The sequence below is a fragment of the Otolemur garnettii genome, unplaced genomic scaffold (genome assembly GCF_000181295.1).
Source record: "Otolemur garnettii isolate 467f Iridium unplaced genomic scaffold, OtoGar3 scaffold00068, whole genome shotgun sequence".
Taxonomy (NCBI): Eukaryota; Metazoa; Chordata; class Mammalia; order Primates; family Galagidae; genus Otolemur; species Otolemur garnettii.
Window position 1 is genome coordinate 1,670,674 of NW_003852463.1, and position 12,962 is coordinate 1,683,635.

The window sequence follows — 12,962 nt, forward strand, 5'->3', positions numbered from 1 at the left end:
AAAGAAAAAGATGTGTTTGCCGTGGTACTGAGGGACACATTCCTGGGGTTGACTGGGACCACCTAAACCCTTCCTGGGAGAAAACTGGAACCGACTCTGCCCTACCTCCCTGCACCAACCAGCTTTGAGGATGGCACTGAAGCACCCTGAAGGGAATGTACTTCCCTTGTGACTCCCACATCAACCATTAAAGTTATTTAACAGCAGCTTTTCCCTAGTTCTTGAGGACAGGTTGTCTCTCTTTGATGGGTATAGACCTGCCCACCTTACCTGTGGAGCTTAGTCAACCAGTTTTGAAGTATGACTGTGATACTGAGTAATCAGACCAGGACTGGGTGGAGAGGGTACTTTATAAATACCACAGGGAGAAAGGAAGGCTGCTCTTCTCTTACACAGTGCTATATCTCAAGATCTCGGTGAGGTCATAGCCAGTCACAGCAAAGGAGTTGCCTGAGGGATCAAAGAATCGAGCACCACACACCTGGGTGTCAAATACACACTCACCATGACAGTGTTCCACCTGGAGGAGAAAAGGGCTGGTCAGGGCCTACTGGCCCATGTTCAGGCCCCATCCCACCCCTCCCATGACACAGACCTCAATGTAGCCACTCTCTGGGCTTCTGCTCAGTTTCCAAATATGCACAAAAGTGTCCTCAGCTGCAGAGAGTAACTATTAAAAAAGGCAAGGAGGAGAGAATGGGAGTCAGAATGCTTGGACAGGGGACAGGTATAGGATGGAATGTCTAGTCCAGGTGCCTTGGGGAGAAGAGCTACACTGACTAGCAAAGATAAGCCTGTGGTGGTCTCTCAACATCCCAGCACCAGGAAAATGGTCATGTAGGGATGGAGGAGGAGACTGACCTTGCCCATCTCAGGAGCTAGGTCCAGGGCACAGATGGCCCGGGCATGGGCGTTGATCTGGATGTGCAGAGTCCCTGTAGTGGCTTCATAGAGACGAACTTGCCCATTCCCGTAGCCTGCTGCTATGATCCCCTGCCACAGCTGCACAGAGGGGCATGGGACTCTGCAAGGGTGACACCCAGTTTTGATTTCCCCAGACCTCTTCTACTCCCCATCCTGAAGTTACTTCAGGAAGGCCTTTGTCCCCTTCTGCTTCCCTTACCCAAATCCTGGAATGCGTGTCAATAATGTAAATTCTGGCCCTGACCGCCAGACACACAGCAAGCCTGAGTCATCTGCTGTCACCATGTCAACCACACAATCCTGAAGGGGAGAGGTAGGATCAACCCTTCCCTTTCCCTCCTGCTGTGGTCTTATACACAGAGCAGGTGAGGAAGGGAGGCAGTATTTGTGTAGAGGCCACTAGCTGAACCTACCACCAACCTTTCCAGGGTTCCCTCAGCAAACATGAACTGCTTGTCTTGCATTTCTTTATAGAATCTCACAGCCCCCCCCCCCATACACATCAGGTGTTAAGAGGGGGAGTATAATTGTCCTTACTGAATGGATGATAACCTGAGGCCACAGTGTCATGACCTTTTGGAGGTCTTGCAGTGAGTGAGCCAGTCAGTCATGACTAGACTCTGGGTCTCCTGACGCCCAGCCAGCATAGCCCATGGGCCCAGCCCTGTGCCAGGCATAGTGGAGAATATGAATTAGGAAATACATACCCTGTTCTCATGAGGTTTACAAACCAATTGGAGAGACAAGAATTGTCTTGGAGGGCAGGGGTAATTCAGGGTTCAACTAAGGGAGATCAGTGAGAGCTGGAATTGGGGAGGGCTTCCTGGAAAGTATATATAACAGAGCTAAAAGGCAACTTAGAAACCATTTGTTCCAACTCCTCAATTCATACCCCTATGGAAAAAGTTTTAGTGAACTATAAAATGCCACATAAATAAAGTATCTCTGGCCTTATCACTGGATGAAAGATTGCTAAAGACTAGGGAAGTGAAGATTTGCCCAAGTAATCCAGCTACTCATCCAGCTGCTCATCCAGTGGCAGATCCAAGACTCAAACACAGGTCCCCAGCCTCCCAGAGTGGGGAAAGCTCCAAGGCTCACTGGAATGGGTAAGGGAAGTCTACTCACCTGACCTTGGGAAGGCTCAGTGGCAATGTCTGTGACTGGTGTCTTGTGTCCATACAGCTCCTCACTTAGTACAATGTTGGGACCCTTGGCCGGGATGTCAAACACCAGTACTCGGCCTGACCATGTTCCTGCAGCCAGAACCAGTGCCCCGCTGATGGCTCCTGAGTCCCCTAGGTCTCTAGTCACCACACTCAGCATTACTCTTGTCCCAGAAACCTTAGTAACAAACCTAGCTCTCACTGTCCTGCCTCCCCCCACCCCCCATTCACTACCCTCTTCCTATCCCATCCTGCCCCTCTGATCCCCTCCATGGCTTTCTGGAATCCTTTCAGATTACACTCCACTCCCACCTTCTCTCTAACCCTCCACAATTTCTTCAGGCCCTCAATATCCTCCCAGGCAAAGCCCACACCCATCAATGCTCTGTTCCTGGTACCCTCACCTACACAGATGAAGTGGCCACTGGCAGCAATTCCTCGGGCAAACACAGCCTGTACTAAATATGAAAATTTTAGGGGAAAATTATCAGAAATAGTGCTTTCCCCAGTCCCAGCAAACACTCCTTACCCCACCTGACTTGGTTGTGCAGGTACCTGGAGAAGCATCTCCAGAGTCCAGAGCGTGCCAGTAGACCATGACAGAGCCATCAGACTCATACATCTGAAAGATGAGGGCAAGAATGGGGGTATAATCCAGCTGACCTCTGCTGAGCTCTGTACTGAATATTTCACACAGCTATGTTAGTTTTAGCCCATTTAATCTTCAAAACAATTCTGGGAGGTAGGCACTATTTTTATCCTCATCTTACAGAGCAGGACACCTAGGTTCTGAGTAGTTAATTGCCTAAGGTCACACAGCTAGTAAAGGGTCAGATATTGGAGGTGGCACTTGGGAACTGGAAAAGATGTAAGGAATTAAGATGAGAAATAGAAAAAGAGTGGGCTAAGCATGTGAGAAGTTTGGAACTATTTAGAGGCAAGTGGGGAGAGGCCTGAAATCCCTGTAGGAGAGTGATAAAGGCAGGAGGGCACTCTTCTTACCTGTATTCCTCGGTGTGAGGTGAGTACCAGCAGTACTCGGAAGGGAAGGACACACCAGTGGACCTGTAGAGACATGGATCGGTGTAGGAAGAATATCCAAACAGGGGACATGAAGAGTCAAAGACCAGAAATTTCAGAGGTTAGGGAAGGCCTGTTCCTTGAGTTTTAGAGAGAAAGGGCAGGCGGGGAGGACTGTGTACAGCAACACCACTCCCCATTCCATGTCTCACCTGAGTGATAAGTGGGGGGGTCACTCCAGCGCCTTCCTTGGCATGGAGCTGGCGTTGGGCCAAGGGCACACCCTCAGGGGCAGCGCTAAGAAGCTGGGCACTTGGTCCATGAACCACTCCAAAGTGCGTGAGGTTGCGAGCCGGTAGCTGCAGCACACTGAGGTTGTTGCACAAAGCGGCAGCTGAACCTCGAAGGGGAATGGAGCGCTCTCGGCGGAACATCCTGGGAGGGACACACGAATCACCAGGCGGGCGGGAAACAGACAACGGCGGAGATTCCTGAGGGGATGGCTATCGTGAGGCACTTCGGAAATCACTGAGTTTGGTAACAGGATAGGGTGCCCTGAGGACGGTGATGGGGAGAGGGTCACATGGGATGGACAGGCCCTCAACATCTCCTCTCCTCCTCTGCAGCAGGAGAGGAGTCCCAGGGCTGAGTCACGGGGCGACGGGAGAATTCTAGAGGAGGAATGGTGATGGCACAGGACCACCTGATAGCCCCAGCTCGCGAGCCAAAAAGGCGTGATGGACACCTAGGCTTTTTTCCCCTCTGCTCGGCTCCCCAAAGCCCCCACCCGGGTCAGGGGTCACGCCCACAGCCCAAGATCCCCTTGCCTGACTCCTGGTTCTTTCCTCCCGCCGAATCCGCCACCACCATAGAGACGACGCAAATACGCACGACAGTTGGGCTGGGTGAACCCCTGGAACACGAAGCGCGGTTGCCAGGGCAACTGTGGGCGGGGCGAGCGGCCCGGCGCGCCGCGTGGTTGCCGGGGCGACCGTTTGGCTTTGCCTGGGCCTGGGCGCAGCTGAAACGCCGGGGTTGCTGCGACAGCGACTGGGTGGCGATGGCTCACGAAGGCTCGGTGAGCGTTAGCTCAGCTGGGGGTGCGCCAGAGCCAGGGACGGGTGTCTAGGTCAATTGGGAACAGTGGGCCAGTTCCGCGCCGCCTGCAGCCCCTACTTGCTTCCGTCCACTGTGTGGGCGTTACTGACTGAGGCAGCCCCGTCAGTATTTCGGCAGAAAACATACACCTGCATCACACCCACTCATACGGTTTGTCGCACCCAAGCCATAAGGGAAAGTGTCAATGGGCGGTGTAGAACCCGAGAACAAGAAGTGAATTTGGAAACAGCCAACGCATGTAATAATCCTCTTACATTGAGGTGTCTATTTAATTGCAGAGCCCAGAAATGATCAGGCATTTGGGGAGAGATGATGATAGATAAATCATCTATTTCAAGAAATTCGGGAGAAATGAATTAATCAACATTTCTGAGACTGCACTTGAAAGGCAAATTGTTGACAAATCAAGATATTTTAAAGTAAAATGGGTTTGTGCAAAATGTCTTTTTCCAAGACCCTGTTTTCTGGAATAAAGGACAGTGGAGTGATCATAGCTTGCTGCAGCCTTACACTCCTGGGCCCAAGTGATCTTTCTGCCTCAGCCTCCCAGAGTGCTAAGATTACAGGGGGGACACACCGTGCCCAGCCTATTCTTTTTTTCTTAGACATGTTTTCAGCATTCTACTATTATAAAAAATACCACAGTGAATATATTGGAAATATTTTTATTTTTATTTCAGAAGGTGCCTTTGGCAGCATGTATAGAACTAAAATTGTAGGATTGAGGGAGTAAAAACATTTTTTAACGCTCTTCATCCCTACTGCTGAGTGTGTCAGTTTCAATTAACATTCCCATCAGCATGGTGTCACACTGTGTACTTTACCAAACATTTGCCAGTCTTGAGTATTATTTTGAAAAACAGTTTCTAATTTGATGAAGTAAAAATCAGGATCTCAATTAAATTTGCATCTTTTGATATTTTTGAAAGTTGGACAACTTTTCAAATACTGTATTTATTAGTCATCTACAAATCCTTTTTGGTGAAATGTCATGTCCTTTGCTTATTTTGGGGGTCCTAAATGGTTTTTCTTCTTTTCTGCTTTTTTTTTTTTTTTTAAGAGATGGGGTTTCACGCTCTTACCAAGGCTGGACTCAAACTCCTGGGCTTAAGTGACTCTTTCTCTGAGTAGCCAGGACTGCAGGCTCATGCCACCATGCCCAAACATTTTTCTTATTGTATATGAGCTTTTTAATATATTTCAGAGTATATATCCTTTTTCATATTTGTCACAAATGGTTTTGCTTGGGAGGCAGGATAGAATCAGGCTCTGGAATTGGACAAACCCACACATGAGTTCTGACTCCACTGCTTACTACTACCATGACCCTGGGCAAATTACTATAAAGCGGAGATAAGACTAGTTGGTTAAAAAAAAAAATGTAGAGACTCTAAATAGCACCAATAATTGCAGCACCCCATTTATGGGCTTGTCTTTCTTGAGTCCTTTGAACTCTCTAGACCAGTGGTGCTCAACCTGTGGGTCGTGACCTACAGGAACTGTATTAAAGGGCCACAGCATTAGGAAGGTTGAGAACCACTCCTCTAGAACTTTATTTTATTTTATTTATTTATTTATTTTAGAGACAGAGTCTTACTTTATTGCCCTTGGTAGAGTGCTGTAGTGTTACAGCTCACAGCAACCTCCAACTCCTGGGCTTAGGTGATTCTCTTGCCTCAGCCTCCTGAGTAGCTGGGACTACAGGTGCCCACAACGCCTGGCTATTTTTTCTTTTTTTTTTTTTTTTTTTTGAGACAGAGCCTCAAGCTGTCCCCCTGGGCAGAGTGCCGTGGCATTACAGCTCACAGCAACCTCCAACTCCTGGGCCCAAGCGAGTCTCCTGCCTCCGCCTCCCAAGTAGCTGGGACCACAGGCGCCCGCCACAACGCCCGGCTATTTTTTTTTTTTTTGGTTGCAGCCATCATTGTTGTTTGGCGGGTCTGGGCTGGGGATTCAAACCCGCCACCTTAGGTGTATGTGGCTGGCGCCTCAGCCGGTTGAGCTATAGGCGCCGAGCCCTGGCTATTTTTTCTGTTGCAGTTTGGCCAGAGCTGGGTTTGAACCTGCCACCCTCAGTATATGGGGCCAGCACCTTACCCACTGAGCCACAGGTGCCACCCAGCTCTAGAATTTTAAGCACTTTGTACTAGTGCAAATAGTAAGGGCCATGGAGTTAGAGCTTGCTTACTGTGTGGTCCCAAGCAAGTGATAGTTAAATTTAAGATTCTTGGGGGGGGGGCACCTGTGGCTCAAAGGAGTAGGGTGCTAGCCCCATATACCAGAGGTGGTGGGTTCAAACCCAGCCCCAGCAAGAAAAAAAAAAGACTCTTTTGTCTGTGAAATGGGCTTAGTGGACTGTTTTGAAAATTAAGTCAAATACCTAAAAAAAATCTATTACCTAGTAGGCTCTTAGTAAACTGTTGTCCCTTTCCCTTTTCCATCCTACTAGAGAACTTAGGCTTGGCACCCATCCTCGGTGGTTAGGGCGCTGGCCACGTACTCTGGAGCTGGCAGATTCAAGCCCGGCAGGGCCTGCTAAACAATAATGACAACTGTAACCAAAAACATAGCCAGGCATTGTGGCAGGTGCCTGTAGTCCCAGCTACTCAGGAGGCTGAGGGAAGAAGATTGCTTGAGCACAAGAGTTTGAGGTTGCTATGAGCTGTGACACCATAGCACTCTACCGAAGGTGACATAGTGAGATTCTGTCTCCAAAAAAAAAAAAAAAAAAAGTTAGAGAACTTGAGAACCTTTCCTCTTAGCCCATTTCTCTTTTTCTGTTCTCACAGAGGCAGGAAAGGCAAATGCGAGGAGACCGTGGGGTGACGCGATCCAAGGCAGAAAAGGCACGGCCACCCACAGTACCAGTGCCACAGGTGGATATCGTGCCTGGGAGACTCAATGAGTCAGAGTGGATGGCACTTACAGCTCTTGAGGAGGGAGAGGATGTGGTAGGTGACATCTTGGCCGATCTTCTGGCTCGGGTCATGGACTCTGCCTTTCAAGTCTACCTGGCCCAACAGGTAGGCTTAGATCTGGGTCCTTTCAACTCATCTCCGCCTCCTGAGGCTACTTGCTGGGCTGAGACCCTTTCTTGCCTTTGCCTCCACAGTGCATTCCATTCACCATCAGCCAGGCCCGGGAAGCCATGCTGCAGATCACCGAGTGGCGCTTCCTAGCCCATGATGAGGGAGAATCTGCAGTGGCTGAGGACCCCACGTGGGGTGAGGATGAGGAGCCATCACCCTGCACTACAGACTCTTGGGCTCAAGGCTCAGTGCCAGTGCTGCGAGCACCCACCTTGGAGGGCCCGCAGGAGAACTTACAAGGCGAAGTAAGCTCAGCTCCTAGCCTTCTCTGGACCAATGATTCCTGCTGTATTTTCCAGCTCCTTAGGAGCCTCTCAGGACTCCTCTGCCCTTTGTGCCTTTGTCTCCTCAACATCTCACTACCCTGGTGCATTTCTCCAGGGCCCTAGGAACCTGGACCAGATGCCTTTAGGAAGATCACGGATGAGTAGAGGCTCCCAGGAGCTGAGGCAGCCTTGGGAGCCTTCCCAGGAGGTGAGAATCAACCCCAGTACCCCTCCCATGCCAGACGTGTTTCAGGAGGCAGGGCCCAGAGATCCTTTAGAGGAACCTGACCCCCTCATCACCAAGTCCTTGAACAAGAGCTTCCAAGAGAACTTCCAGTCGGTTCAGGTGGCATCTGCTGACAGTCCTGGTCCTCTGGAGCTGTCCCTGGTAGCCAGCCCCAAGGCCTTGGCCAAGACAGTACAGCCATTCGACTCCCAGGTGTTGGAGAACCTCTGCTATGGCCTGCCCCAGGTGGATGCGGCTGAGGACCAGCTAGAGCTCAAGACAAAGGGAGTACCCAGGGCAGCCTCAGGTGTGCCAGTCCCCACTGTGGGCAGCCCCACCAGGTTCAGCCCCTCAGCATCCGTCCAGCCACAGTGGCCCTTGAGCCTGGATGTGCAGCTGAGCATGCCTCCCTACAGGGCCCGTAAGGCGGCTACGCGCCTGGACCCTGCGCGGTTCCCGCGCCAGTGGGTGCGCCCCCTGGCCGAGGTTCTGATCCCAGATTCCGAGGCGCACCCCTTAGAAACCTACCGTGGGCATCAGCATAGTAGTGAGAAGACCCAGACGCCTGCAGAACCCCAATCCCCAATCCCCGGTGCCAGCGTCTTCCAGGCAGCATTCTTTCCTTTCCGGTCTGGTGTTCCTTTCCGTGCCTTGGGTCCGGGCCCCAAAGTCCAATCCTCCACGTTAAACTTAAACCTACCTTCGCCAACCTTCGGGTCAAAAATACCATTCCCCAGTCCTGGGCTCCGCTTCCTTACCAAGCGACCAAAGCTCCTTGATGTGGCCCATATCCCCAGCCCCAAGCTGTGGCCCAGTGCTAAGTGGCCCACCGGCTGGGAAGGCGAGGCTGAGATGCTGGGCGACCTATGGGCTGGCCGGACCCCTGTGTCAGCACAGGGGCTAGAGCCCACATACAGAGAGGGCCAGGATCTTCAAAGATGGCCTCGAACTACACGCCAGGTCCTGGAAGCCACATCCCAGGTGCTGTGGAAGCCCATGTTGCTGCCAGAAGCCATGAAGCTGGCCCCTGGTGTGAGCATGTGGAACCCAGCTACCCAGGTGCTGCTCAGTTCTGCTGTGCCCCAGCAGGAAGACAAAGAAGGTGGCACCTTTCCTCCCATTGACCAGCACCCCATCCAGACAGCTCCCCTGAAGCCCCGGGCAACCATGTCACAACTAATGAAGAGCTCAGTCCCCAAAGCATGGTCACTCCCTTGCAAGCCCCTACCCAATTCTGACACCTGAGCCTCTGACAGTGGGAACTGGCCCTTCCCTTTGTTTGCCTGCCAGAAATAAACACCTGAGTTGCCTTTAGAGTTGGTCTGATGTCTGTATCATTTTCTTCCAAGGGTGTCTACTCTCTCACTGAACCCCAAGGGCAGCAGTTGTCCTACAAGCATATAGAAAGATAGAATACTGCTTCCAGGGAATAGCCTCATCAACACCCTTAGGATACCCCCTGCATTAGGTCCAAGTTTGCTCCCCACTGAGCCATTCTGGGAAATAAACCCTCCCCCAAGGAGTAGACATCAGCACTGCAAGTAGGTTTGGCTTTGTAGGGAAAACTTTCAGTAGAGGAGGAAGGGATGGGCCTACCTGAATCACTGAGTGATTCAAGACATGAGAGATTTGATTTCTTTTTCTCTTTTTTTTTTTTTTGAAAAGTTAGAAATTCCTTAATTTTTATTCCTGATACCACTACCACAATTTACAGGGCAATATACCTGATATAATGAAAAAAAAAGACAAAGACAAAGCTACAACAGATAAAAGACCTCAGGAATGTACATCTGATTGACATTACATTGCATTAATCAATAGCTGCACTTTTTGCAAACTGTGGCTATGACAGTCCTGAACAAGAAGGGTTTCCTGTTTAAGCTACAGTAACTTTTCTGACTATGGACCATCGTTCCTTCTATGGCAGATTTTTACAGTTCTCTAATGCATTTGGGACGACTGTCTCAAAGTAACCTGCATCTTTCCTGACATCTCCTCGCTCTCCTGCTAAGAACTGTAGCCCTTTTCTGTTGTTTTTAGAACCTTCTGCTACCATATCCACCACCATATGGACTGCCCAAGCTTCTTCCGCCAAAACTACCCCCTTTCATGGGTCCATAAGTTGATTGCTGTTGTCCACTAAAATTTCCAAAATCATAGTTCCCACCACCACCATAGTTACCTCCAAAATTTCCTCCTTCACTGTAACTATCATATCCTCCACCACCACCATATCCACCACCTTGGTTTCCATATCCTGGTCCACCACCGCCATCGCCCCCTCTACTACTGTAACCAGGACCACTGCCATAGTTCCCACCATCACCTCCAAATCCATTGTATCCACCATCGCCTCCTCCATAACTACCTCTGCTGCCACCACCTCCACCACCATATTCTCCTCTTCCACCAAAGTTTCCACCACGGCCAAAATTACCTCCACCACCTCCAAAGTTTCCTCCCTGACCCATAAAGTTGCCAGATCCACCTCCATGACCTCTTTGCGATCCAGCAGGCTGCATCTCTTGTTTAGAAAGGGCCTTTTTCACTTCACAATTATGCCTATTAATTGTGTGGGATTTCTGAACAATTTTATCAACAGTATCATGATCATCAAAAGTTACAAAAGCAAATCCTCTCTTTTTTTCCACTCTGCCTGACTTCCATAACTTCTATGGTTTCAATCTTGCCATACTTTTCTTTTTTTCTTTTCTTTCTTTCTTTTTTTTTTTTGAGACAGAGCCTCAAGTTGTCCTCTTGGGTAGAGTGCTGTGGCATCACAGCTCACAGGTACCTCCAACTTCTGGGCTCAAGTGAGTCTCCTGCCTTAGCCTCCCAAGTAGCTGGGACCACAGGCGCCCACCACAACACCCGGCTATTTTTTGGTTGCAGCCATCATTGTTGTTTGGTGGGTCCAGGCTGGATTTGAACCCACCACCTTAGGCGTATGTGGCTGGCGCCTTAGCCACTTGAGGCACAGGTGCCGAGCCTCTTGCCATATTTTCAAAGTAGTCTCTCAAATTATATTCTTCTGTATCTTTAATACCACCAACAAAAATTTTCTTCACTGTGAGATGGGCACCAGGCTTTACAGAATCCTCTCTTGAAACAGCTTTCTTTGGTTCCACAACACGCCCATCAACCTTGTGTGGTCGAGCACACATTGCTGCATCCACCTCTTCCACACAAGAGTAAGTCACAAAACCAAAGCCCCTGGAACGTTTTGTTTGGGGATCTCTCATTACCACACAATCTGTGAGTGTGCCCCATTTCTCAAAATGTTCTCTTAAACTATCATCTGTAGTTTCAAAGCTCAAACCACCAATAAACAGTTTTCTCAACTGCTCTGGTTCCTTTGGATCATGGCCCTCCATTCTGAGACCGGACTCGCCTCTTCTAACTCGAGTTCAATATTGAGACTTGATTTCTTGCTGGAGTTTGGTTGATTCACCCTAGACTGAAAATCTAAATTTTGCTTTTGGAGAAAGATTTGAGCCTATGTAGGCCTCAAGGAAGTCCCAACCTTCTTGATCTCTGCCTTGTGGTAAGGACAATCAGGTGCCTAGGGCAGATTTATGGAGGAACTCTCTCAAGTTCAAATTGTGTGTTCAACAAGTCCAAGAGTGAGTGCTTCAAACTTTGTGTTAGGCTCCACACCTGCCTCCGCGGCTAGTCCCCACTCTGCTTTGATTTAGCCAGCCCCCAGCTTCCTCCTGCAGCACTTCCCAGTGGCAGACCCAGGTAGTCTGCGTTGCTGTGGACTCTGCTTGCACCCTGGTCTGGGGTCCTGGCTCTGTCCTCATTATTCTGGTCCTCCTAATTGGACCGTATGTGCAGCTCTCAAGAAATCTCATCCCTGGGACCTATGCAGCTCCACAGATTTGACTGGGAAGCTGGTAGTAATGACTGAGGCCAACAGTGGTGAGTTCTCCTCCTACTCTCACTTCATTAGGGTGCTTAAGCCCTTAACAGCCCCAAGAGAAAGGGCAGAGAGGAGAATCTGCTTCAGCACCCTTGGCCTTCTACTCTTACCATCATTCAGATTATCTTACTTCGAAGCTGCCTTCTTGCAAGCACCACCCTTTTGCTATTACTAGCAATGTTGCAATGAATTACGTTGCACATCTGACATTCCATACCTGAGCAGGCATATCTGTGGCATCCATCTGGGTCAAATACCTGTAATAAATGCATCTACAATTTTAGTATAAATGGTCAACATCTCTTTCAATAGAGAGAAATGGTATAAAAAATAAATTTGCCAGGCAGGGTAGTTCATGCCTGTAATCCTAACTACTCAGGAAGCTGAGGTAGGAGGATTACTTGAGGCCAAGCGTTAGACCAGCCTAAGCAACAGAGTAAGACTTCATCTGTACAAAACAAAAAATTTTTTTTGAAACAGGGTCTCACTCTGTTGCCCAGGCTAGAGTATCAGGGCCTCAGCCTTGCTCATAGCAACCTCACACTCCTGGGTTCAAGTGATCCTCCTGCCACAGCCTCCCAAGTAGCTGGGACTATAGGCATGCACCACCACACCTGAATAATTTTTCTATTTTTAATACAGATGGGGTCTCACTCTTGCTTAGGCTGGTCTTGAATTCCTGAGCTCAAGCAATCCTCCCACCTCGGCCTCCCAGAACACTAGGATTATAGGCGAGCCACTTTGCCCTGCAAAATTTACAATTTTTTTTTTTTGTAAAAGGTTTTTAAAAATTAGCCAGATACAGTGGTTTGTGCCTCTAGTCCCAGCCTCTAAGGAAGCTAAGGTGGAAGGATTCCTGGAGCTCAGTGTTTCAAGGCTGCAGTGACCTGATTATACTACTGCACTCCAGCCTGGGCAACAAAGTGAGACCCCTTCTCTAAAAAAAAAAAGGACACTGCATATACATTTTTATTATGGTAAAACATATATAATATACATTTTAGGCTCCGCATCTGTAGCTCAGCAGCTAGGGCACCAGCTAACACCAGAGCTGGTGGGTTTGAATCCCGTCCAGGCCTGCCAAACAACTATGACAACTACAACCAAAAAATAGCTGGATATTCTGGCGGGTGCCTGTAGTCCCAGCTACTTGGGAGGTTTAAGCAAGAGAATCGCTTAAGCCCAAGAGTTAGAGGTTGTTGTGAGCTATGATGCCACATCACTCTACCA

General features: G+C 49.3%; 2 protein-coding genes and 1 pseudogene across 2 annotated transcripts; 1 reads left to right on the forward strand and 2 right to left on the reverse strand.

The window, feature by feature from the left end:
• Positions 1-332: 332 nt before the first annotated feature.
• WDR54 (WD repeat domain 54) lies at positions 333-3,584 on the reverse strand. Its single transcript, XM_012807405.2, has 9 exons — positions 3,323-3,584; positions 3,093-3,155; positions 2,646-2,712; positions 2,495-2,548; positions 2,053-2,180; positions 1,124-1,224; positions 862-1,024; positions 596-670; positions 333-520 (listed from the first exon to the last, which is right to left on the reverse strand). Exons 1-9 carry the CDS (start codon positions 3,542-3,544, stop codon positions 389-391), a joined length of 1,005 nt encoding a protein of 334 aa, XP_012662859.1. The 5' UTR covers positions 3,545-3,584; the 3' UTR covers positions 333-388.
• Positions 3,585-4,170: 586 nt separating this feature from the next.
• CUNH2orf81 (chromosome unknown C2orf81 homolog) lies at positions 4,171-9,055 on the forward strand. The gene is made up of 4 exons (XM_003793466.2): positions 4,171-4,188; positions 7,019-7,252; positions 7,342-7,563; positions 7,700-9,055. The coding sequence occupies exons 1-4, from the start codon at positions 4,171-4,173 to the stop codon at positions 9,053-9,055; spliced, it is 1,830 nt and encodes a 609-aa protein (XP_003793514.2).
• Positions 9,056-9,846: 791 nt separating this feature from the next.
• LOC100947472 lies at positions 9,847-11,210 on the reverse strand (annotated as a pseudogene).
• Between the last annotated feature and the right edge of the window lie 1,752 nt (positions 11,211-12,962).

Coding starts and splice junctions, on each gene's coding strand:
- CUNH2orf81 (XM_003793466.2), top strand. Junction 7,253..7,341: donor AAGTCTACCTGGCCCAACAG/GTAGGCTTAGAT, acceptor TTGCCTCCACAG/TGCATTCCATTCACCATCAG. Junction 7,564..7,699: donor AGGAGAACTTACAAGGCGAA/GTAAGCTCAGCT, acceptor GCATTTCTCCAG/GGCCCTAGGAACCTGGACCA.
- WDR54 (XM_012807405.2), bottom strand. CDS start 3,544: ATGTTCCGCCGAGAGCGCTCCATTCCCCTTCGAGGTTCAGCTGCCGCT. Junction 2,181..2,494: donor TGGCCACTTCATCTGTGTAG/GTGAGGGTACCA, acceptor TTCTGGCTGCAG/GAACATGGTCAGGCCGAGTA. Junction 521..595: donor CAGAGAGTGGCTACATTGAG/GTCTGTGTCATG, acceptor TTTCTCCTCCAG/GTGGAACACTGTCATGGTGA.